The sequence below is a fragment of the Ostrinia furnacalis genome, unplaced genomic scaffold (genome assembly GCF_004193835.3).
Source record: "Ostrinia furnacalis isolate ACB-3 unplaced genomic scaffold, ASM419383v2 OfSCF7340, whole genome shotgun sequence".
NCBI classification, from domain to species: Eukaryota; Metazoa; Arthropoda; class Insecta; order Lepidoptera; family Crambidae; genus Ostrinia; species Ostrinia furnacalis.
The window spans coordinates 1-27,665 of NW_021137579.1; the positions used below are offsets into that span (position 1 = coordinate 1).

Here is a 27,665-nt window from a genome sequence, read left to right on the forward strand (position 1 = left end):
AAATCAATATCAACTAAACACACTCTAGTCAAGTGTAAGTGGTGTAGTAGAAACTAATCGAGTATAGTTTGGAGATGTCTTTTTTTACTAAGCTCCTCCAAACTATACACGATCAGTACGCAAAATTCGTGTATAGTTTGGAGTCACAGATTTACAAACGGGCACTCCGAAATATACACGAGCAGTTTCCTATGGGTGCGTTCTGGCCATGTATAGAACGGAAAGACGCCTCTTCTCTCCATAGGTTGTCTGGAAGAGATCGCTGCACAACGATAAGACCGCCTATTGTGCCTTTGGGAGCATTCAAGTATTACGTAACGCAATTTTTGAAGATTTTAGACTCCCCCTCCCCCCCTTGTAACGCACCGTAACGTTTTTCTGTACCCCCCCTCCCCCTCTCTAAACGTTACGTAACACTCAAGTGACCATTTAACAGATGGATAGCGATTAATCCCAACTTAACAGTTTTATAGCTATAAAAGTTGGCTCAAGCATAACTACCTATTTTTTGAAGAAGTGACTCTGGATCCTTCTAAAGACACATTTTTGGGGTAAAAACCTTTCCTTTAATGAAATTAAGTTTAGAACTAGGCTTTTAAATGGTGCCAATATTGGTGGGAAGTGGGGATGCATACGTTCGAAAGTGCTTGTCGCGGGAGGTGCGATTTATTTGATGTCGAGTGTATAAACGAAAAGGTTTGCCAACTTGCGAGAACAAATGAAAAATGACGACCAGACTATAATACAATTGAAGGATTCCCCGTAAAACGTAAACGAAAAGGGTTGCCAATTTGGGAGTTTTAATTCCCTAAATTTTTATTAAAAAAAAGAAACAATGTTACGTAACGTCTTGTAAGAAAGACCCCCTCCCGCCCCTGTAACGCATCGTAACGTTTTACGAGACCCCCCTCCCCCCCAAATTGCGTTACGTAATACTTGAATGCTCCCTTTCCGTGTGTTTCTTTTTTGTTCTTATTCAATGTGGTGTGCGACAAAGATCTCAAAATACAAGGATTGTTATTTAATTTGCATCAGCTCTATCACTTTTCCTTTAGGACCCACATTAAAATCGAAAAACCTTACCTCTATTTACTATTGAGGATATTTTTTACTATGGCCTAACCCCCATATCATCTCTTCATCTATCTAAATTCTTGACTAGATTATTCTATGTAGCCCAAGTTTTGATATTAAATCACAGGCTTGATACACTAGAGTTAGAATAGAGGTCTGAAATGTGTTTCATAGATAACAAGCCTTTTTAAACACTTACAACTTGGATTGACTTTATCCAACAGTATGGGCAAAACATTTTTTCACCTTTTATTTACTCAGTAACTTGCAAACCAAGCATGTAATTACACACGAAACAATTTTTCCCAGAAATATCAATACCAACACAAATTCGTGACGATTTTCTTCAAAGTACGTCATAAAAGAACATTAATTTACTCAATACTCTTAAGGTGACTCATGTTTTATTAATACTTTTCCTTGTTTTAGGGTGTACCTCTGCCGACTTCCAGCGGGGGTCTCGTCGACTCGCCTACAGACGATGACTTCGATATTAGTAAGGTACTGGCGCAACCTATTTTTATCCGACCTCAACAAAAGCACGGTAATACTATCTATACAGTATTCCAACTCGGCCATATTTTTTAAATAAATGTCAACAGCCGCGCGGTACGTCACAGTATGACAACATGCGATAGGGCTGCCCACCTACAGTACCCAGTTTAATTACATCTGCCTACTTAGAATTTCTATCTAGTTTTGTGATTGTATTTTTTTATTTAGTTAGACAAACAAAATACTTTGTGAATGGAATAGGTTAAAAATGTGTGTTGTTTTGTTATTAGTAGATTTAATTTAGTAAAAACTACTTAAATGATTTCGAAACTTTAATAATCATAATGATCTGTTACTTTAATTTCGGGCGGGCGAGGTTGTGGGCAAAAGCTGGTTTGATACAATATAATTTTCATTTCAAATCAAACTGACAGAAAATGACAATTTGACTAGTTTTTGACCAATTTGACCGTAAATGACGGTCAGTCAAATTCAATCAGTTTTGTCATTTTAAACATTTGGCCACCGACGTCCATTCGGCACATTCGCGACACCCCCGACTTTTGCATACCGAGCGCATATCGAGATTTGAATTTGGAAAAAAGTTCTCGTTTCGTCTGTTTATATGAAGTTACAATACTGTATGATATTATTACCGTGACAAAAGAAAGAGGTTCTCAATTCGGTTGGTATATATTTTTTATACAGGATGTCCCAGAATCGGTGAATCAGACTGCTAGTAGAGGTAGCTCTATTAATGTACTATCCCAAAAAATATGAAAAGAAAAAAATTGAGTTTGGATTTATTTTTTAAATAAAGTGCTCTAAACTCGAAATCTAGTCATTATTTTCAAAAGTTTGTTTACAGATAAACGAAGCGATCATGTACAATTAATATTAGTAAGAAAAAAGTACAAATAAACTCCAAAAGCAGCAATTATAGCCAGATACTTAGGCAAAGCTGATTTATTATCACTTTAAAAAATTTTTTTTTTGTTTCCTTATGCGCTTTATTTTTTTTCATATTTTTAAGGATAGTACATTAGTAGAGCTACCTCCCCTAGCAGTTTGATTCACCCATTCTGGGACACCCTGTATACGGACACCGATTACGCCGAGATTTCTGTGCCGATTTACGTGATTCTTGTTTTGATCGATGCGGAATAGTTGCCATTTGGTTTCATAAGAATTTTATTTAATTTGGTTGAGCAGTTTTTATTGTATGAGCATTTTTAGTTTTGTTTACCATAGAGGTCATTTTTGCATGTTAATGAACGCGGCGTGTGCGCATGTTTTCTTCGATTTGATGTTATCGGGTTTCTATTGAAGTTGGATCCACTTTGTTGCTACTACATTTGTTTGATTTGCTTAGAATATCGACTATAGATACCTGTGTTTAAATTATTATTATTTATAGACATTTTGGCCGCGGCTTCGTCCGCCTGCAATTTTGTCTGTCAAAGAAAAACTTTGTCGAGCGCGTCCCTGTTTAAAAAACCGGGATAAAAACTATCCTATGTCCTTTCCCGGGACTCTTTATCTCTATGCCAAATTTCATCAAAATCAGTTCAGTGGTTTAGGCGCGAAAGCGTGACAGAGTTACTTTCGCATTTATAATATTAGTAGGGAAGGAATGGACAACACGCATAAGTTGTAATATTAAGTTAAATTATGACTTAATTTAAAGTTTAGATCACACACATTACACTAGTTTTTATTTCACCTCAATCCATCCAGTATTACCGAAGATAGAGCCTCGAGAAGTTTACGGACATTTTAAAATTTTCAAAAATTTCCAATATTCGCGCGTGACGTCACAACATGATTTTGCAGCCCCCGCACGTTAACCCATTTACCACTTTTTGTCTTTTTCCAACTAAAATAAAATTTTACCTAACTGACAACTGTTGTTAGTTGTCATCGTTCAATCACATTTCAAACTAGGCGCTAAAAAAGTAACCATTATTATGCCACCTATTGCCAATTTTGTGCACTATGAAGCCATTTTTACATTTATGCACTTAAATATAAATTTTCTGGAAAAATAACCAAGTTTGTGTCTCTGTGCTCAATAACGAGTAAATAGTCCAGTTATTTGTTAATTTTGGTGTTAGGTAAATGGGTATATGAGCCGACACTAGCCCATGTTAACATGGGCATATAAATGGTATGGTGAAGTCAGAAATTTGATATCATCATTTAATTTTTTTAAATATTCATACTAAATATTTTTTATAAAATCCGACTTGTATGAAAATTTAAATAATTAAAATGAAGATATCAATTTTCTGACTTCACCATACCATTTATATGCCCATGTTAACATGGGCTAGTGTCGGCTCATATACCCATTTACCTAACACCCTGTATAAAGCCGACACCAGCCCATGTTAACATGGTCATATAAATGGTATGGTGAAGTCAGAAAATTGATATCTTCATTTTAATTATTTTAATTTTCATACAAACCGGATTTTATAAAATTGGTTTAGTATTAAAATTAAAAAAATTAAAATGATGATATCAAATTTCTGACTTCACCATGCCATTCATATGCCCATGTTAACATGGGCTAGTGCCGGCTCATATACCTATTTACCTAACACCCTGTATAGGCGCCATGTCTTAAAAAAAAATTGTTTTTCTCAAATCCTATCGAGTGGGTTATCAAAATAAAGGGCTTTTAAGTAGCTTGTTATAACGAATGTTCGTAATGCAAAATTATGAGTTCATCATAAAAAATTGCGTTGCAATAACTGCCCAAATCAGACGTGTATTTGCGAAGGACTTCATCATGACTCGCAAATTCGCAATATTGTTAAACTACCCTAATATTTCAACCCCTTCGTCCCCAGACAACGTCATCAACAGATAGCAGAGAGAACGACATCCGAGCAGAAATCATGCGCAACGTCGCAGCTATACCCATGCTGAAGTACGAAGAACTGAAGGAAGCTACAGGCAACTGGAGCGCAAGCAATTTGCTTGGACAGGGCGGCTTCGCGCAGGTGTTTAAAGGTCAGTTTCCTTTCACTTAGACTCTTGTATGACTAAGGCCCAGTTTTTAGACTCATAGTTAAAATAACTAATTGTTAAATTTTACTGCTAATGGTTAAATATTAACAAAATGTTAACTAATAGTTAAAAAATGTACTAAAAGTCAAGCTAACCATTGTTCGAAAAACATTTTTTTTTCTGATATTTAACCACTTGTCATTTGACATCTGTCAAATTTGACTATTGGTTATTTTAACTACGAATCTAAAAACTGGGCCTTAGGCCCAGTTTTTTGATTCATAGTTAAAATAACAAATTGTTAAATTTTGCTACTAATGGTTAAATATTAACAAAATGTTAACTCATAGTTAAAAAATGTACTAAAAGTCTAGCTAACCATTGTTCGAAAAACATTTTTCTCTGATATTTAACCACTTGTCATTTGACATCTGTCAAACTTGACCATTGGTTATTTTAACTACGAATCAAAAAACCGGGCCTAAGGAGGATGTAATGTGGACTGAGTGAACGCTGCGGGAAGCACCTGGATGCGGGCAGAGTATGAGCGATGGAAATCCTTGGGAGAGGCCTTTTTCCAGCAGTGGACGTCCTTTTGCTGAAACGAACGAAGTCTTATGTAAGTTCGCAGTCGAACTTAAGTCACAACATCCAAGGCGTTCCATGATTTTGTGTGTGAAATATGGCTCTTGAGTTTACGTTAGGTGTTCTCGCTAGCGACTGCGTAAAAACTGACATTAAATGTATGACAGATTGTACAGAAGCGCTGGACGCAGGCCGCTACCAATCGATCAACGTGGAAAGCAGTGGACGTCCTATGGCTGAAATGATGATGATGATGACGAACCGTTATAAACAAGAAATCTCTGCCCGGAACTAGATTTTTGATTTCGCTCAGACTTTACTGGCTTTTGCAGATGTTTATCTTATCTTTAAATATTGTTGCTAGCTAAAGCCTGGTCCGTGAGCACGTAGAATTTTGTCCAATGACCCCAAGCTACCCATCCTTATCGCTCGCGAGTAATTATGTTGCTGTCGCACTCGCACACTCACTGCGGGCGCGCGTCGCACAGTCGCGACAGCAATATAATTACGCGCGAGCGATAAGGATGTGTAGCTTGGGGTCATTGGACAAAATTCTACGTGCTCGCAGACCAGCAGACTATAGCTAAATATTAATATCTGTCTTACTTCCTACAGGTGAATGGAAGCAACTGACAGTAGCTGTGAAGAGGCTGCGAGCGACAGACGCGAGAGACAGGGAACTCATAAGGGAGCTGTGTCTCAACCAGTACCGACATGACAACATCGTGCCTCTGTATGGATACAGCTGTGGAGGTAAGATTTATTAACGGATTTACATGATGCATCATCATCATCATCATCATCATCTCAGCCATGGGACGTCCACTGCTGAACATAGGCCTCCCCCAATGCTTTGCATGCTGCCCGTTTGGTAGCGGCCTGCGTCCAGCGCCTTCCTGCTACCTTTATGATGTCTTTGGTCCACCTTATGGGTGGACGTTCCACGCTGCGTTTTCCGGTACGCGGCCTCCACTCCAGAACCTTGCTGCCCCGTCGGCCGTCAGTTCTGCGTACTATGTGCCCTGCCCATTGCCACTTCAGCTTGCTAATCCGTCGGGCTGTGTCAGCGACTTAAGTTTGTTTACGGATCTCCTCATTTCTGATTCGATCTCGTAAAGAAACACCGAGCATAGCCCTCTCCATAGCACGCTGTGCAACTTTGAGCTTCTGTATAAGTACATGATGCATGGTGTTTGTTTATGTTCTGTATGGCATGGTGTGATACTTGCTTTGACTACGACGTAACTTTTATGAGCTATCGAAATGCAATTGTATTGTCCCCGAATCTATATTTTGAATGGCAATACAATCCGATGACGTCACTGTTTTTCGAACGCAAATGATTAACGTATATTTGAAGTTAATAAATGTAAACAAAACCTACAAGTGATGGCAGACGTAAGCATTTTTATACTATTGTTTTTTCAACATCAGTAAGTTAATATTTTTGGATCCTAAGAAGGCAATAAGATTCAAAATAACATAAGGCACATCTATACTTTATCCCTCCAGCAGGACTTTCTAAAAGTGCAATGCAATGCTTGCGCTGCTTCTTCTCAGCACTGGCCCATTTATTGTCCCGATCCCGAAGCAGTGGTAGGGTTAATATTGGGACGTGTAAAGTGCTTTTTAAAAGCCTATTTGCAAAAATAAATGAGTTTTATGAGTTTTTTTTAGTTTTTAATGAAATATTATGGAGAAATAGTTTAGACAGCTCATGAAAAGTGTCTCAAAAAACTGGGTGTGTCATATTATTACATGTTCATTCGTTTTAGGTGCAGAAGTATGTCTAGTGTACCAGCTAATGGCGGGCGGGTCTTTGGAAGTGCGCCTGCGCGGCAGAAACAACATAGCGCCGCTGTCGTGGCCGCAGCGGCATAAAATAGCGCACGGTGTTGCCAGGTGAGATAATATTTTATGACTTTAATAATAAAACAATAGTAGTTATGGTATATTAATAGTATTTGTGGTATATTAAAAAGAACTTGTATATTCCCGTTATCTCCTCTAGCTTTATACTTGTGCTAGGGATGTGGATTCAACACAATATAAAATTGCACTGGCATTAACTGGCATCACCGCCAGAGAACAAGATGTGTACAATGTGTGTCACTTTTTTTCGAAGAACACTATTAATTTTTGGTATAGATACAATTTACAAATGTTCCCTTTTATCCCTTCAGGAATACATAATATGCAGGAGTAAAAGTCCACTACGAATATTAGTAAGCTGTTGCTAGTTGTAAAGTTTCAACGCCACTACAGCGCACGCCGGTCCACGTTGTGTTTCTTGTAACATAGAGTTAAATTAACCATTTTACTCATTAAATTTTTTCAGAGGCCTCCAATTTCTCCACACCATGACAAGTACGCCGCTCATCCATGGGGACATCAAGCCAGCGAATATTCTCTTAGACCAGTGCCTCATACCGAAGATTGGTGACTTTGGACTGGCAAGAAAAGGGCCTTATGGAGACAATAGGACACACTTTAAAGTTTCCAGGTAAGTTTATTGGTTATTGGCACAATACTCTATCATTTACGATGAACTTAAAAATTGAATAGATTGGTGATAAAAGAAAATCTTGGTGCTATGCCGAACTTGATGAGAATCGATTAAAGATAAGTTGAAACAAATAAACCTTAGTAAATTTTGGTTCTAGAGCCAGGTTTTGTATACTATGTGGATTTGGTGATAGATTCAATTTAAGAGCGTTTACGTCTAGCGTGGCATGTCAAGTTTAGGTAATTTCGATGCTAGTTTTATTCACACTAAAATAATTATGACTGTGTGCGTGTTCTCACGCTCTATAGTCAAACCAAAATACTTTGATCCACCATAGTAAAAGTGTGCCAGGCTGTCAAGTGACAGACAGCTCAAGNACATTTAATAGCATTTTGCTCATTTTGCAAAGGTTTTAAAATTTGAGCATTTCAAATGCTTTTCCTGAAAAATCGACTTGTTTGTATAGTGACAGTTTGATTATGAACGTGCGAATTATAGAAACAAAAACTACTTGACGGATTTTAACGAAACTTGGTACAATTATTCTTCATACTCCTGGGCAGGTTATAGTATACTTAGGAATTACCACGGGAACGGGAATTAGCGGGAAAATCCCTTTTGTATGAAAAATCTAAACCGCTTAAGTTAGACGCTTGAAAGGCATGCAGGTACCTTAGTAAACTTAAAGCTTAGTTACAACAGGATATTGCAAAATTCCCACGGGAACGGGAGCTAGCGGGAAAAAACTTTTGTATGAAAAAATCTAAACCGCGTAAGATAGATGACTGGGGTAAAACGGGATCCACGCGTACGAAGTCGCGGGCGGCCGCTAGTTTTATATAATTTGGTTGAGCAGTTTTTATTGTATGAGCATTTTTAGTTTTGTTTACCATAGAGGTCATTTTTGCATGTTAATGAACGCGGCGTATGCGCATGTTTTCTTCGATTTCATGTTATCGGGTTTCTATTGAAATTGGATCCACTTTGTTGTTACTACATTTGTTTGATTTGCTTAGAATATCGACTATAGATACCTGTGTTTAAATTGTTATAATTTATAGACATTTTAGCCGCGGCTTCGTCCGCCTGAAATTTTGTCTGTCAAATAAAAACTGTCGAACGCGTCCCTGTTTCAAAAACAGGGTTAAAACTATCCTATGTCCTTTCCCGGGACTCTATCTCTATGCCAAATTTAATCAAAATCGGTCTAGTGGTTTAGGCGCGAAAGCGTGACAGACAATTTCGCATTTATAATATTAGTAGGGATGGAAGATAACCCACTTACAAATTCTTGATTCGCTAAAATAATCTTTACAACTTTCACTTTAAATGAGCAGCGAAATATTTTCGAACATGCCTTTAGCACAGAATACATAAATGTATTTAGTCTAAAGACATTCATTCACAAGGTGTGGTAATCACAATGATGTAAAATTTAATTTTTCTTTACTCCAATACTCAATACTTTGTGTTGTGATGAATGAATATTTATGAATGAGAGCCATTACATTCACAAGAGTATAACGTAAATGTGTTATCTTTTTCCTCAATGATGCATATCCGGTTTTGCTAAAAGTAATCTAATGCACGTTGATGTTTCACTCCTTAATGACTGAGACTATAAAAATAATCAAATTAACTTTTTGTGATGTTTTCGTCACAAACGGTAAATTAGGTACTTAGTTGGTGACGTAGTAAGGAGTTTTATCGTTTCATTCATCTCCCAGTCAAAACCACTTTACTTATTACCAAAAGAATTCAAACACTTTTTACCCGACTGCGCCAGAAGGAGGGTTATGTTTTTTCGAGTGTATGTATGTATGTATGTATATTTCTCTGGCACGGCCTACAGCCTAAACGGCTTGACTGATTTTAGCGTGAGAGGTGTCGTTAGATTCGTCTTAATCGTGAGTGACACTGGCTATATTAAATTTGAAAAAAGAATCAAAATGGCGGGTTATAGGTCCTTTCCCGGGACTCTATCTCTATGCCAAATTTAATCAAAATCGGTCTAGTGGTTTAGGCGCGAAAGCGTGACAGACAATTTCGCATTTATAGTATTAGTAGGGATGGAAGATAACCCACTTACAAATTCTTGATTCGCTAAAATAATCTTTACAACTTTCACTTTAAATGAGCAGCGAAATATTTTCGAACATGCCTTTAGCACAGAATACATAAATGTATTTAGTCTAAAGACATTCATTCACAAGGTGTGGTAATCACAATGATGTAAAATTTAATTTTTCTTTACTCCAATACTCAATACTTTGTGTTGTGATGAATGAATATTTATGAATGAGAGCCATTACATTCACAAGAGTATAACGTAAATGTGTTATCTTTTTCCTCAATGATGCATATCCGGTTTTGCTAAAAGTAATCTAATGCACGTTGATGTTTCACTCCTTAATGACTGAGACTATAAAAATAATCAAATTAACTTTTTGTGATGTTTTCGTCACAAACGGTAAATTAGGTACTTAGTTGGTGACGTAGTAAGGAGTTTTATCGTTTCATTCATCTCCCAGTCAAAACCACTTTACTTATTACCAAAAGAATTCAAACACTTTTTACCCGACTGCGCCAGAAGGAGGGTTATGTTTTTTCGAGTGTATGTATGTATGTATGTATATTTCTCTGGCACGGCCTACAGCCTAAACGGCTTGACTGATTTTAGCGTGAGAGGTGTCGTTAGATTCGTCTTAATCGTGAGTGACACTGGCTATATTAAATTTGAAAAAAGAATCAAAATGGCGGGTTATAGGTCCTTTCCCGGGACTCTATCTCTATGCCAAATTTAATCAAAATCGGTCTAGTGGTTTAGGCGCGAAAGCGTGACAGACAATTTCGCATTTATAGTATTAGTAGGGATGGAAGATAACCCACTTACAAATTCTTGATTCGCTAAAATAATCTTTACAACTTTCACTTTAAATGAGCAGCGAAATATTTTCGAACATGCCTTTAGCACAGAATACATAAATGTATTTAGTCTAAAGACATTCATTCACAAGGTGTGGTAATCACAATGATGTAAAATTTAATTTTTCTTTACTCCAATACTCAATACTTTGTGTTGTGATGAATGAATATTTATGAATGAGAGCCATTACATTCACAAGAGTATAACGTAAATGTGTTATCTTTTTCCTCAATGATGCATATCCGGTTTTGCTAAAAGTAATCTAATGCACGTTGATGTTTCACTCCTTAATGACTGAGACTATAAAAATAATCAAATTAACTTTTTGTGATGTTTTCGTCACAAACGGTAAATTAGGTACTTAGTTGGTGACGTAGTAAGGAGTTTTATCGTTTCATTCATCTCCCAGTCAAAACCACTTTACTTATTACCAAAAGAATTCAAACACTTTTTACCCGACTGCGCCAGAAGGAGGGTTATGTTTTTTCGAGTGTATGTATGTATGTATGTATATTTCTCTGGCACGGCCTACAGCCTAAACGGCTTGACTGATTTTAGCGTGAGAGGTGTCGTTAGATTCGTCTTAATCGTGAGAGTGACACTGGCTATATTAAATTTAAATAATGTCTTGATAAAATTTTTTTTCTCAAATCCTATCGAGTGGGGTATCAAAATAAAGGGCGTTTTAAGTATCTTGTTATAGCGAATGTTCGTAAAGAAAAATTATGAGTTCATCATAAAAAATTGCTTTGCAATAACTGCCCAAATCAGACGCGTATTTGCGAAGGACTGAACTTGACTCGCAAATTCGCAATATTGTTAAACTACCCTAATATTTCAACCCCTTCGTCTCCAGACAACGTCATCAACAGATAGCAGAGAGAACGACATCCGAGCAGAAATCATGCGCAACGTGGCAGCTATACCTATGCTGAAGTACGAAGAACTGAAGGAAGCTACAGGCAACTGGAGCGCAAGCAATTTGCTCGGACAGGGCGGGTTCGCGCAGGTGTTTAAAGGTCAGTTTCCTTTCACATATACTCTTGTATGACTAAGGCCCAGTTTTTTTATTCATAGTTAAAATAACTAAAGCCTGGTCCGTGAGCACGTAGAATCCAGTCCAATGACCCCAAGCTGCCCATCCTTGTCGCTCGGACGTAATTATGTTGCTGTCGCGCTCGCACACTCACTGCGGGCGCGCCTCGCACAGTCGCGACAGCAATATAATTACGTGCGAGCGAATGGGTAGCTTGGGGTCATTGGACAAAATTCTACGTGCTCGCAGACCAGCAGACTATAGCTAAATATTAATACCTGTCTTACTTCCTACAGGTGAATGGAAGCAACTGACAGTAGCTGTGAAGAGGCTGCGAGCGACAGACGCGAGAGACAGGGAACTCATAAGGGAGCTGTGTCTCAACCAGTACCGACATGATAATATCGTGCCACTGTATGGATACAGCTGTGGAGGTAAGATTTTAATGTGTAATTATTTATTTATTTATTTAACCCGGCGTCATTGAGGCAGGGTCAATATGACCCTGCAAGTTTTGCATACGAAAATTTGCTTAGAAGTAATTGCCGCACACAACCGTCTGTCTCAGTAGCTGCAGCAAAGGATCACCCCTCCCCTTCACGTACCTCACTTCAGTCGTCCGTCGCCCGCGCAAGGAGCAACACGTATGTAAACGTGCGACCGGGTAATTATGACCCAGCTCAACGGTGACGTTGCTGTTTTGTGCCGTATTTTTTTTAATGTTTTATTTAGTTTTACTTATTTACGATACTTTATTTTCCGATACTTGTCTAATATGGACCCGGAAGAACGTGAGCGTCGTCGAATCTTGGCGATACTGGAAGAATCCTCAGATAGTGATGAAAATGAACCTTATGCATCTGATTTGGAAAATGAAGATCATGTTAGTGTTCGTAGCCAGGAAAGTGATACCGACCAAGAAGTAAGTGCAACAATTACGTCAATCCAGTTTTTTTAATGTAATGGCTCCAAATGACGACAATTCCGAATCGTCAGACCTCGAGGTACGAGATCCCTTTTATAGCGGGAAAGATGGTACTAAATGGTATAAAATTCTAATGATAGAGAGCATAGGTAGTATAGATTTGATTTAAGTATTATTTTCGTTAGAAACGATATTGCTTTTTGTTGATTAAAAAAAATAAGAAAAGAGTCACAGTTTTGTTGTATAATTAATAGTGTATAAGAAAAATGAAAAATAAAAATTATTGCATACATTACCAATGTGTTTTATTACTGCTATTGATTATATTATACAGTATTTATAATAAATATTAAATTTTAAATATTAAAAATTATTTTATACTAGGTGAAATTGTGACAATTATAACCAGGGTCATATTGACCCACCTCAACGTTAGTGTAACCTTTTTCCGCCACAATGACGCCGGGTTAAGCTTTTATGCCATATAATTGGTACATAAGACGAATTTAATGCCATAAAAGAATTCTCTGCCAATGGGGATGATGACTGGGTAATTATATCGAAATTCTATTTAGTCCGTCAGACAGATAATTAGAAAATATTAGACTCGTATTTTTTTTCCATAATCCAATAATTACAGTATTATATTGAGTTGAAATGTCGCGTGACGTCACTTTTCGTATAAATTCTACTCAAGCGTGACGTATCGCGCCATTTCAACTCGATGTAGCACTGTTATTATTTAATTATGAAGGAAAATAAAAAATATGAGTCTAATATTCTCTAATTATTCTGTCTGACGGACAAATAATTGAAATTTTGTCATCTAGCCTATTAAACTTTTTAGTTTAGTAGTAGTAAAGGCATTAAATTTTGTTTTTAAAAAACTTTTAGAGCTTCAATTTAGTTTTAACTGAAGCAGTTAAAACTAAATTGAAGCTCTAAAAGTTTAAGATCAATTACTAAGAAGAAAAAAGCAAAAATCATGGTGCGAGCGAGAGTCATCTGATCAATATTGATTAGAATGGCCAATGAAGACGAAAGATACAAGCAGCGCCATCATCATCATCATACCATTTCGTCTGCACTGCAGGAGCTCAACAGTAGATATATGAGCTAAAGCAGTACGGAAACTTAGCCCTTTCGGCGAGTTAAATACCTACACTTCAACTGAGTGTTAGGGTTGGCACTCTTAATCTTTATAAAATTAATAAGGTTCTGACTTACTTATTTGTTAAAACGTTTATTTAGGTTTTTTAATTATCAAATAATTAGGTTCTATAATGATTGAATACATAATCGAATAAATTGATTAAGTACTATTAGAGGCTCATAAATAAAATACCGGATACTTACTTTCACATAGCTATTGACTCATTTTAAATACAGTTCATCACTTAGTTAGTACAAAAGCGCGCGGAGCAAATTACTTTATCAAATAGAACACATTAATTGTTAAAAAGCGTAATTACGTAATTTAAAAATAACTATTACAAAATCAGATGTAAGCACTTTATTTAAAAAGTAATATTTATTCATTTTTACAATTCAGAGTTATTACGAAGTTTAAAAAATTAAAGTTCTGGTTTTGAAGATGCCGAGTTAAAGTAACCGTATACTACGCAATACACTCGTGGCATGTTTTTTAAAAATACAGCGGACAGTGCATGCAATAAAATTATTATTAAAAACACAACGCGCGCGACACCCGCGACGGATGGACTGCGAGGTTCGCTTAGAGCTCGTGTAAAGCGTGCGTCTGTGTGCGTGAGTCTGATTTCGAGCGTTTGTATGAAGCTTCCGTACTGTTTGATTTATCTACTGTGGCTCAACCCTCTCTAATATGCCAGAGGCAAAAAGGGAGTTTGGTATACACTCCGTACAGTGGTCATACAGGTTCACTCTGTTATTTAAAGAACACAATATTAAAATTCAAATTCAAAATTAACTTATACTTGATATCGAATAATGTGACCCTGTTAAGTCCTAATATACATACCTATATTTAATTTTTAAAATCTTTCTTCTACCATAACAGGAGCAGAAGTATGTCTAGTGTACCAGCTAATGGCGGGCGGGTCTTTGGAAGTGCGCCTGCGCGGCAGAAACAATATGGCGCCGCTGTCGTGGCCGCAGCGGCATAAAATAGCGCACGGTGTTGCCAGGTGAGATAATATTTTATGACTAATAATAAAACAATAGTAGTTATTTGTGGTATATTAAAAAGAACTTGTATATTCCCGTTATCTCCTCTAGCTTTATACTTGTGCTAGGGATGTGGATTCAACACAATATAAAATTGCACTGGCATTAACTGGCATCACCGGTAGAGAACAAGATGTGTACAATGTGTGTCACTTTTTTTCGAAGAACACTATTAATTTTTGGTATAAATACAATTTACAAATGTTCCCTTTCATCCCTTCAGGAATACATAATATGCAGGAGTAAAAGTCCACTACGAATATTAGTAAGCTGTTGCTAGTTGTAAAGTTTCAACGCACGCCGGTCCACGTTGTGTTTCTTGTAATATAGATAGAGTTAAATTAACCATTTTACTCATTAAATTTTTGCAGAGGCCTCCAATTCCTTCACACCATGACGAGTACACCGCTGATCCATGGGGACATCAAGCCAGCGAATATTCTCTTAGATCAGTGCCTCATACCGAAGATTGGCGACTTTGGACTGGCAAGAAAGGGACCTTATGGAGACAATAGGACACACTTTAAAGTTTCTAGGTAAGTTTATTGGTTATTGGAACTTAAAAATTGAATAGATTGGTGATAAAAGAAAATCTTGGTGCTATGCCGAACTTGATGTTGAGAATCGATTAAAGTTAAGTTGAAACAAATAAACCTTAGTAAATGTTGGTTCTAGAGCCAGGTTTTGAATACTATGTGGATTTGGTGATAGATCAATTTAATGCTGGAACCATTTTTAGTAAATTTCTATAAATAGCCCAGTCTCATCCCTAAAGCGAAGTTTAGTTCCTTCGACTAAATTAGTTTCCAAAACCTTAGTGTTTTATAGTACTAATCCTACCTCTTGTTCTCCCACCATTTCAGTTCAACTTCTATAAAAAGGTTTTTGCGAAGAAAATCTCTAAGCTCGTGTAAAATGAGCTCTGCGCCTTGATATTAAAGGTCAATGCGCTCGGGCAGCCTGACGCCGAAAGTGGGCGTGTCTTGTCATTCTAAAATGAGCTCTATTCCCTTTTCTATTGGGTCCACGGCACGCGTCCCTACCTCCCCGACGAATATCTTCGCTCGGGCTGTCTATCACCAGCAGTGGACGTGTTTTCCTTCGGTGTGGTGCTATTGTAACTAAAGCCTGGTCCGTGAGCACGTAGAATCCCGTCAAATGACCCCAAGCTGCCCATCCTTGTCGCTCGCACGTAATTATGTTGCTGTCGCGCTCGAACACTCACTGCGGGCGCGCGTCGCACAGTCGCGACAGCAATATAATTACGCGCGAGCGATAAGGGTGGGTAGCTTGGGGTCATTGGACGGGATTCTACGTTTTGTTTTTTCATTGCTCACGGACCAGGCTTTAGCTACGAGCCTTTGCATACCGCTCGTTCTACAACGAGCTCTATGCCTTATTGTTAAGGATCAATGCTGCCTGACGAAGAAAGGGCGTGTCTGGTCATGGTCATTCTATAATGAGCTCTATTACTTGTTGTTAGGGTCCACGGCACGCGTACTTATACGAGTATCTTCGCTCGGGCTGTCAGCTCGCTCTTAATACCTGCTCATTCTAAAATGAGCTCTGAGCATTATTGTTAAGGTTCATTGCGCTGACGCTACTCACTCTCAGAAGAAATTATTTTTGTGCCTTGTTGCTTGCTCGTTCTAAAATGAGCTCTATTTCTTTTTGTTAGGGTTCACGGCACGCGTCCCTACCTCCCCGACGAATACCTTCGCTCGGACTGCCTTTTGCCAGTATGGGCGTGTTTTCCTTCGGCTTCTAGAACTGGCTACGAGTCTTTGCATACCGCTCGTTCTAAAATGAACTCTTGTGTGTTGTTGTTAAGAGTCAATACGCTCGGACTGCCTACTGTTCTTAAGTAAACTATGTACTTTGTTCTTAGGGTTCCTGCGCGTTCTAAAATGAGCTCTATTCCTTCTCATTAGGGTTCACGGCACGCGTCCCTACCTCTCCGACGAATATCTTCGCTCGGGCTGCCTATCGCCAGCAGTGGATGTGTTTTCCTTCGGCGTGGTGCTATTGTAACTAGCTATGACCCTTTGCATACCGCTCGTTCTACAAGGAGCTCTATGCCTTGTTGTTAAGGATCAATGCTGCCTGACGAAGAAAGGGGGCGTGTCTGGTCATGGTCATTCTATAATGAGCTCTATCACTTGTTGTTAGGGTCCACGGCACGCGTACTTATACGAGTACAACTTCGCATAATGACAACTCAAGAAGAACTAGAACTCTAGAAATAATGAAAATAAAATATCAACAAGTAGTTGACATGATGCGAAGTTGACCAAATGCGAATTTGTCATTGTGAGAAATAGACATTATGAGAAGTTGTCTTTTAGCGAAGTTGACATTTTAAGAAGTTGTCATTTCGAGAAGTGGACATTTTGCGCCCCGGTTGTCATTTTGAGAAGTTGTCATTCCGAGCTGAAACGCTTGTTGCTTGCTCGTTCTAAAATGAGCTCTATTACTTGTTGTTAGGGTCCACGGCACGCGTCCCTACCTTCCCGACGAATATCTTCGCTCGGGCTGTCTATCACCCGCAGTGGACGTGTTTTCCTTCGGCGTGGTGCTATTGGAACTGGCCACGAGTCTGAGGCCGGCGGATGCTTCGCGTCCCATACAAAAGCTGGCGGACTTCATGAGAGTGCAGAAGGAGCAGCGACAGGACACGGGTAAGCCACAAAATCCTTATTTAGGCTAACTCACGGCGCGATTTTCACCCGCGCCCGCGGCGGTTGTGGAATTGCGGTTTTATTTCAAAACTCACAGCGGTTATTTGCGCGGTTATTCTAAGAACTCACGTAGCACGCGGCACGCGGCGCGATCTAAAATCGCGCCGCGTGCTAAGTCACTGGTACAAAATGGTCACCCGCCGATCGGGCGGGTTTCGCGCGGGCGAAAACCGCCGAGCGAGACCCGATTACAACCGCGCCCGCTGCGGGCGAAAACCGCTTCGTGAGTTGTGCATTAGTTTTTACATAAGTATCTGCATTCTACAGAAGCTGCGGGACGCAACCGCCGCGGGCGCGGGTGAAAATCGCGCCATGAGTTCTTGGCCTTACAATTCTTTATGTACAAGTTGTACAAAATAACTATAAACGTTTGTCCATAAATTGTTCGCCTAAAACAGGGTTTCCCAATTTTTTTTTGCCAAGGAACCCACCCTAATTGATTATACTTTTCCTAGCGGAACCCCCGTACTACTCCGCCCGCACGCCCTGCCCCTCCCTTGTGCGTAAACAAGTCGGTGCGAGCGAACAACGTGGGATATTATTTTTTACGGAACCCTTGCGGCCTTTCCACGGAACCCCAGGGTTCCGCGGACCACCATTCGGGAACCGCTGGCCTAAAAACCTACAATGTCAAAAATGTCTTTCTAGGTTCGAAATGACACAACTTTGTATGTAAGGCCTCCCGCGCATTAGGCAGTCTGGCTGTGGCAGCCAACATGAACATTGAACACTTTTGGCTGCCTGCCACAATAAATCGAGCGTTAGTAATAAATTTGAATCGAAATAAAATTGTCGCCGTTGTTCAGACATTTCGTTTGCGAATAAAAACAAATATCTCGACAACACAACCCCGAACACAACACTTCGCCGCTAAAGCGCCGCGCGACGCGAGCTGCCCGCTTGTTTCGAGAACGGGTCTGCGTTGCCCGCGCCCCGCTCCCGCGCCGCTGCCCGCTAAACTCGAGGCTGAGGCCTAAGATACAATAATACTTTTTTAACGTGGTCTAAGATACAACAATACTTTTTAAACGTCTTGACGCCTATCAACGTTACTAACTTTACTGTTTTAGCCAATATAACATTTTTTTATTTATTGAAAAATTGACTACCTATCACATATCCCACGCACTTCTCACATATCAAACGCACGTCTATTTAATATACTCACGTTTTCTTGATATGCATAAGTTTGAACGACTAAAGTAAGTCTGAAAGTGAAAGTGTATTGTAAGTATTGTAACATTGGCCAAATCACAGAATCACATACAGAACACATTGGTATTTAAAAAAACACGTGGTAGACATTGTCAGGTGGTTGTGTATTCAGGGTTACCATTTAGTAAAATCTCTTTCCTCATCGCTCTAACATAACATTGCTTTTCCAGCACAATACGAAGACCGCGTGCTCTACGGAACTCCGCACTCGAACCCGCAACTATGTCGCGAGTTCATAAACATGGGCATCCACTGCACCAGCTATCAACGCAACGAACGGCCGAAAATGTTGGAAGTGTACAAACGGCTGGATAGCATGATGCACCCGCCAAAAGCTACGTGAACAATTTGTTATAAGATATACTGGTTGGTGAGGTTATATTGTAATTAAGTCCAAGAACGCCAAGTCCAATGTAAAAAGCCACAACGCAAAGCCCGGTGTAAAAAGGAACAACGCCAATGTATAAATGACAATGACGTAAAAAAGTTTATGAAAAATGTATTTTCTTTTTGTTTTTGGACTTTAACACAAGGTGCTACAGTTTAAAATAATGTGGTTACTATTGTACTTTAATTCATGATCATGGGCATCCACTGCACCAGCTATCAGCATAACGAACGGCCCAAAATGTTGGAAGTGTACAAACTGTTAGATAGCATGATACACCCGTCTAAAGCTACGTGAAGAGACTGGTTGGTTAGTTCAAACAAGTCCAATGTAAAAAGCAACAAAGCCAAGTCCGATGTAAAAAGGTACAACAAGTTAAAGTTATTAACGTGGTTAATATTTACCATTGGTTGAGGGTTAAAACTGAAGCGAAGGGACTCAAACGCGACATTTATGTAATGCTTTTAGACTTTTAGTAATGTACTTTTAGTACACAAATACATCTAGATGTTTCGGCTGAACTAAGATACGACACTGTATTATATCAAACGTTTAACAGTTGACAAGTCTACAAGTTTACAATATTAAAAACAATTAGATTTAAGGCTAAAATCACTCAAATTATATGATAAGTAAATATAAACAAGTAATGTGCCTCTTAATAAAAAGCTAACTATTGTTAATTATTTAAGTATGTGTGATCGTCCGTCTAAAAAAACGTATTTATGTCAAAATATGGCAATATATTTTTTTAATTCGATAGTATGATGTAATTTTTCTTGATAGTGTTTTGTAATTTTGAAATACAAAAAAATTGTACACCATAATCCATTTACGCACTATGGTGGTAAAATTAATATTTTTTGAAAACACATAATTTATGGTATTGTGCCTTATAAAATCTTATTCTTCCAATACGATTACTGTATTATCTTTACCTGTATGTTTAATATGTATTTTTAAAGTCTGTCTAGTCTTCCATTTTAAAATAAGTATTTTCGTAAATATTATATTTACTAACAATTTAAATCAAATAAAATGTTTCTAGCATTTATTTGCGATAAGAACTTGTAAAATAGTTAATTTAAGTACATTCTTACTTAAACCTTTTATGAATGAGAAATAAATATTTTAAGTAAAACATTTTTTTTTCTTTAATGTAATACCAATACCTACTTCATTATTACATGTTATTACAAAAATATTATAATTCGTAGATGTATACAAAACTATTTAAAATTATTTTGTCAAGTACCTACTTACCTACCTAGTATTTTTTTTAAGTAAAATCAAATCCCAATCATCGAAACGCTTAAAAATAAATAAAATCGTTTGTTAGTCGTATACCTCGAAATCAAAAAATCCTTGTAGCTTTTCACCTATTCGCATTTCACCGTGATAGCGTTTTTTGTTGTAGCGTGTAGTATCGGTAGTATATTTTGTTAATAGCATATATTTTTAACAGATTTTTACAACAGTAGCAAAGGACATCATCCATTTTGGTCCAAAATCAAAAGTGCCGGCCAAAAAATAAAAGTGCTGTACCTATTCTGATAGAACACGTCCGCCTTAGCATTTGTTACTATGGCACCAAAGCTGTAGCACCAATGTGCACAAAGTAAATCTACTATGAATTTTTTAGACAATTGTAATTAGCGATCAAAAGTTATACAACAAGAATAAAAATCTATTCAGAAATTTTGGTATCGCGGCGAAATGCGAATAGGTGAAAAGCTACAAGGATTTTTTGATTTCGAGGTATAATAACAAACGAATAAAATCAGTCTTAAAATTGTATATTTTTTAAAGGAGGTTTAAAATCACAGTCTAAAGATTTCGTCGCTGCCAGTTTCTTGTACCAAAACGCGGAAGCTCGAGGAGTCCGTGTTTTCTTCTCATCGTCGTAATTGGTTTCGAATATTCCGAATTTGACTCTGAAAAACGTATAAAAATATCAGTACAGGCAGCGTCAAATATAGCTCATGACACCCAAAGTAGCCAAAAAGTTGATTGAAAAGTAACAAAGACGTGTTGCGATTTTTTTGGCTACTTTGGGTGTCACGAACTATTTGATGCTGATTGTACAATGCGATCTGCGATAGCGATAGTTTCAAAACAACACAAATCAATTGCAACAGCCTTGCTGCCTTATTGAACAATAGAATTTGTTTAAAGGCCTATTCGAACCTGAGCGATATTCGCTGCCGCTGTGGGTAGAGGTACATACCACGCGAGTTTCGCTCAGGTATTTAGTATCAAGTACCGCGGCTAGAGCGTTTTCTCTGCCGCAGACGGTAGCGAATACCGCTTAGGTCTAAACAGTATTATTATCGCATACCCACTGGGTTTTCTCTGCCGCAGACGGTAGCGAATACCGCTTAGGTCTGAATAGGCCTTAAAATTGAAAAAGTCCCTTAAAATATACACGGTGTTAGGTAAATGGGTATATGAGCCGACACTAGCCCATGTTAAGATGGGCATATAAATGGTATGGTGAAGTGTTGGATTTATGGACGCATAATAGAAACTCCTTANNATTTATTTAATAAGAATGTTACTAACAGCACAGAAAAGAAAAAGAAAACAGTGTCAAAAAAAATTACAAAACCTGTAAAAAAAGAAACAAAATACAAAAATAAGAAAAAAGAAGCCGTATGTATAATTCTTAAGGAAAGAAGAATAAAAGCTGGTATTATCATGCCTGTTTCGAAGACAAAGTAGCAGATACGCGAGCATAAATGACTGCTTTAGGTGGTATCACAAATATTGTGTAGGAGTTCGCAAAGATGATTCAGAAGCCTTTTTATGCCCTGGTTCTAACAAAAATTAATATCTCATTTTGTTTACAAAAATTCAAAACTAAATGATGTTCCTAAACTGATTTATTTAAAAGGTTTTATGTGTAGGCCTTATTCGAACACGGTGTTTTAATAAGCCCTACACAAAAAACAATATTGTTTATTTTTGATATTTTTTTTTATAATATATGTAAGGAATCGTTACTTTGTTACTATGAATATTTAATTTTATCTATAATTTATGTATAATTCTTAATAAGTGGAATTTAAGTTTATCTAGACATGTACAGTATATTTCTGTTTAATTGGTATGTAAAATTTTGATAACGCAAACAAATCGACGTGTTTAATGTTATAAGACCGCATTTTGTTTAATACAACCTCAATTTTCAGGTCTAGAGGCATTTGAATCATGTAGGCCTTATTCCGTGTAGGTGATTTAATAAAGCCAAAATCAGTGGTTTCGTAATTTGCTTATTTTGAATAGATTTAGTTAAAAATTGTGTTTTTTTTGTAATGTTGCTAAAATTAAAGGATGGAAGAAGATAATTAACCTTGTTTTTGTTATTTGGCGTTAATATTTATTGAATTATAAGCATTTAAAGTTAGGTAGGCCTTATTTGTATCAAGTACCTTACAAAATTTCGTTAAACTTTTTTAAAACCTACGTAACTAAAAAATAAATTAAATTTTTGCAGTACATTTTTGCTATAATTCATAACATTTAACAGTAGAGATAAATCCAATCTAGTTCAATAAACAATTAAGATACATTGAAGCGAGGTCAAAATAAATAAAAAATGCAAAAAAACCGAGGTATTTAAAGGGTCCAAAAGAAAAATAAACGCAGCCGGCAGGATTCGAACCTGCGCTCCCAATGGGAATCTGATTTCGAGTCAGACGCCTTAACCACTCGGCCACGACTGCTATGGAAACCTGCGCGAATTTCACCCTCATATTCTCCCGTTCGAAGGCTATAAGGCTATTTTAAAGCCTGGCTTTAATTGGATTTTCACCGGGCGCTTTTCTATGAAACTGTACGTTGTTTATTGGAGCTTTCAGATATTCCGACTCAAGGGCTAAGGGCGGGGACTTTTGATTTATGTTCAAATTGTGTTCCACGCGTTTCTCTCTATAATACTTTACTGGAGTAATAAACTGAATTACAGAATGTTTTTATTGGTAGCCTAATTTTTATGGGTGTGTAATGTATGATATAACTACATATCATATAATACTTAGAGGATATAACATCAAATTATATAAAATCATTTAATATAATAATTATTTACTATAATAAACGAATAATATAATTTTAAAACGAATAATTTTAAGACAAATAACATTTAACTGATGTAAAATGGTTTGATATAATGAATATTTTCTATAAAACTTACAATGTATAAAATTTAAAACAAATAACATTCAAATCATATAAAAATAAAGTGTCGAACAATCAAATGAGATAAAATTCTTTTCCTATAAAACTTAAATCATATAACAATAATAATTTTATATAAAGTTCAATTGTTATAATAAGCATTGCATGCAGCAAGCAAGCAAGCAAGCAAACGAGCAAGCGAGCAAGCAAGCTAGCATGCAGGCAAGCAAGCAAGCTAGCAAGCAAGCNCGTAACGATTTTGTAGACTATTTTGGGTAAAAGTTTTCGAATTTCCATTAGATTTTGGGAAAGTGACGTAAGATGGGTGTGAAGTGGTCTTAAGAGGTTTTTTTCGTTAACTGTTATTGTTCTTAAAATATTTCTTCTACTTTCTGATAACTGTCATAGATAAATTTAATATCCTAGATGAGTTAACTATGTATTTGCTTCTATGTATTATAATATCTACCTTTCCAGTACCTTCATTCTACTCACAATAGAAATCTTCGCTCTAATCAGACTCTTCAGCTTGTCACCCCTCGCCACACCACCGGTTTCATGTCTAACTNGCCAAACGGCGTAAACGCTCTTAATGCTGGAGCCATTTTTAGTATTTTTTTATAAATAGCCCAGTCTCATCCCTAAAGCGAAGTTTAGTTCCTTCGACTAAATTAGTTTTCAAAACCTTAGTGTTTTATAGTAAAATCCTACCTCTTGTTCTCCCACCATTTCAGTTCAACATCTATAAAAAGGTTTTTGCGAAGAAAACTTCCCAGCTCGTGTAAAATGAGCTCTGCGCCTTGATATTAAAGGTCAATGCGCTAGGGCAGCCTGACGCCGAAAGTGGGCGTGTCTTGTCATTCTAAAATGAGCTCTATTCCCTTTTCTGTTGGGTCCACGGCACGCGTCCCTACTTACCCTACGAGTATCTTCGCTCGGGCTGTCTATCACCTGCAGTGGACGTGTTTTCCTTCGGCGTAGTACTTCTAAAGCCACTCGTTGTAAAATGAGCTCTATGCCTTGTACTTAAGGCTCATTTGTCGCCAGCGGTAGACGCATCTACTCGTTCTAAAATAAGCCTTATATCTTTATATTAGGGTCCACGGCACGCGTCCCTAATTACCCGATGAGTATCTCCGCATCCCCAGCGGTGGACGTGTTTTCCTTCGGTGTGGTTCTATTGGAACTGGCCACGAGCTTGAGGCTACCGCTCATTCTAAAATGAGTTCTGTGCCTTATTGTTAAGGATCAATGCTGCCTGACGAAGAAAGTGGGCGTGTCTTGTCATTCCAAAATGATCTTTATTCCTTGTCATTAGGGTCCAAGGCGCGCGTCCATACTTATCGGGCTGCCTATATCGAACGTTGGCTGTCGTTTTAAAATGAGCTCTATTACTTGTTGTTAGGGTCCACGGCACGCGTCCTTACCTCGTTGTTAGGGACCTCCCCGATGAATATCTTCGCTCGGGCTGCCTATCGCCAGCGGACGTGTTTTCCTTCGGCGTGGTACTTCTAAAGCCACTCGTTGTAAAATGAGCTCTGTGCCTTGTTAAGGGTCATTGCACTTGGGTTATTTGTCGCTAGCGGTAGACGCATATACTCGTTCTAAAATAAGCCTTATATCTTTATATTAGGGTTCACAGCACGCGTCCCTACCTCCCCGATGAATATCTTCGCTCGGGCTGTCTATCACCCGCAGTAGACGTGTTTTCCTTCGGCGTGGTGCTATTGTAACTAGCTACGAGCCTTTGCATACCGCTCGTTCTACTATGAGCTCTATGCCTTTTTGTTAAGGATCAATGCTGCCTCTCGCCGACAGTGGGCGTGTCTTGTCATTCCAAAATAATCTTTATTCTTTGTCATTAGGGTTTAAGGCGCGCGTCCATACTTATCGGGCTACGTTGGCTGTCGTTTTAAAATGAGCTCTATTCTCTTCTCATTAGGGTCCACGGCACGCGTCCCTACCTTCCCGACGAATATCTCTGCTCGGGCTGCCTATCGCCAGCAGTGGACGTGTTTTCCTTCGGCGTGGTACTTCTAAAGCCACTCATTGTAAAATGAGCTCTGTGCCTTGTTGTTAAGGGTCATTGCACTTGGGTTATTTGTCGCTAGCGGTAGATAGACGCATATACTCGTTCTAAAATAAGCCTTATATCTTTATATTAGGGTTCACGGCACGCGTCCCTACCTCCCCGACGAATATCTTCGCTCGGGCTGTCTATCACCCGCAGTAGATGTGTTTTCCTTCGGCGTGGTGCTATTGGAACTGGCCACAAGTCTGAGGCCGGCGGATGCTTCGCGTCCCATACAAAAGCTGGCGGACTTCATGAGAGTGCAAAAAGAGCAGAGACAGGACACAGGTAAGCCACAGAATCCTTATTTAATACAAGTTATAAATAAATAATAAATCATTGGACAAAGTTATGCAAAATAACTATGACCTTTGTCCATAAATTGTTCGCCTAAAAACCAACAGTGTAAAAAAATGTCTTTCTAGGTTCGAAATGACACAACTTTGTATGAAGGCCTCCGGCACACTAGGCAGTCTACTTTTTCAACGCCTTGACGCCTATCAACGTTACTAACTTTACTGATTTAGCCAATATAAAGTTTTTTTTTATTTAAAAATTGATTACCTATCACATATCCCACGCACTTCTCACATATCAAACGCACGTCTATTTAATATACTCACGTTTTCTTGATATGCTTAAGTTTGAACAACTAAAGTCTGAAAGTGTATTGTAAGTATTGTAACATTGGCCAAATCACAGAATCACATACAGAACACATTGGTATTTAAAAAAACACGTGGTAGACATTGTCAGGTGGTTGTGTATTCAGGGTTACCATTTAGTAAAATCTCTTTCCTCATCGCTCTTACATAACATTGCTTTTCCAGCACAATACGAAGACCGCGTGCTCTACGGAACTCCGCACTCGAACCCGCAACTATGTCGCGAGTTCATAAACATGGGCATCCACTGCACCAGTTATCAGCGCAACGAACGGCCCAAAATGTTGGAAGTGTACAAACGGTTGGACAGCATGATGCACCCGCCAAAAGCTACGTGAACAATTTGTTATAAGATATACTGGTTGGTGAGGTTATGTAATTAAGTCCAAGAACGCCAAGTCCAATGTTAAAAGCCACAACGCAAAGCCCGGTGTAAAAAGGAACAACGCCAATGTATAAATGACAATGACGTAAAAAAGTTTATGAAAAATGTATTTTCTTTTTGTTTTTGGACTTTAACACAAGGTGCTACAGTTTAAAATAATGTGGTTACTGTTGTACTTTAATTCATGAACATGGGCATCCACTGCACCAGCTATCAGCATAACGAACGGCCCAAAATGTTGGAAGTGTACAAACTGTTGGATAGCATGATGCACCCGCCTAAGGCTACGTGAAGAGACTGTGGTTGGTTAGTTCAAACAAATCCAATGTAAAAAGCAACAAAGACAAGTCCGATGTAAAAAGGTACAACAAGTTAAAGTAAATAACGTGGTTAATATTTACCATTGGTTGAGGGTTAAAACTAAAGCGAAGGGACTCAAACGCGACATTTATGTATTGCTTTTAGACTTTTAGTAATGTACTTTTAGTACACAAATATATCTAGATGTTTTAGCTGTACTAAGATACGACACTGTATTATATCAAACGTTTAACAGTTGACAAGTCTAGAAGTCTACAATATTAAAACCAATTAGATTTAAGGCTAAAATCACTCAAATTATATGATAAGTAAATATAAACAAGTAATGTGCCTCTTAATAAAAAGCTAACTATTGTTAATTATTGAAGTATAATTATGTGATCGTCCGTCTAAATAAAATGTAATTCGATAGTATGATATAATTTTTCTTGATAGTGTTTTGTAATTTTGAAGCACAAAAAAATTTTACACCATGATCTATTTACGCACTATGGTGATAAAATTAATATTTTTTGAAAACACAATATGGTATTGTGCCTTATAAAATCTTATTCTTCCAATACGATTACTGTATTATTTTTACCTGTATAATTATATTTAATATGCTTTTTTAAAGTCTGTCTAGTCTTCCATTTTAAAATAAGTATTTTCGTAAATATCATATTTACTAACAATTTAAATCAAATAAAATGTTTCTAGCATTTATTTGCGATAAGAACTTGTATAATAGTTAAGTTAATTTAAGTACATTCTTACTTAAATCTTTTATGAATGAGAAATAAATATTTTAAGTAAAACATTTTTTTCTTTAATTCCTACCTACCTACTTCATTATTACATGATATTACAAAAAAATATATAATTCGTAGATGTACCTATACAAAACTATTTAAAATTATTTTGTCAAGTACTTACCTACCTAGTATTTTTTTAGGT

At 37.7% G+C, this 27,665-nt stretch overlaps 1 protein-coding gene, 1 long non-coding RNA gene and 1 other non-coding gene across 3 annotated transcripts; 2 read left to right on the forward strand and 1 right to left on the reverse strand.

Moving 5' to 3' along the window:
- Positions 1 to 1,503: 1,503 nt before the first annotated feature.
- pll (serine/threonine-protein kinase pelle) lies at positions 1,504 to 27,006 on the forward strand (the record flags this gene model as incomplete). The annotated part of the gene is made up of 7 exons (XM_028320014.1): positions 1,504 to 1,575; positions 4,425 to 4,587; positions 5,785 to 5,922; positions 6,945 to 7,071; positions 7,508 to 7,672; positions 25,453 to 25,646; positions 26,189 to 27,006. Coding segments are annotated over 7 exons (1,032 nt in total), but the record flags the coding sequence as incomplete, so codon positions are not given.
- LOC114364008 (uncharacterized) lies at positions 12,111 to 12,559 on the forward strand. The gene is made up of 2 exons (XR_003656823.1): positions 12,111 to 12,301; positions 12,426 to 12,559. It is a non-coding gene; the product is annotated as an uncharacterized LOC114364008 (long non-coding RNA).
- On the reverse strand, positions 22,752 to 22,833 carry TRNAS-CGA (transfer RNA serine (anticodon CGA)). Its single transcript has one exon. It is a non-coding gene; the product is annotated as a tRNA-Ser (tRNA).
- Positions 27,007 to 27,665: the final 659 nt, after the last annotated feature.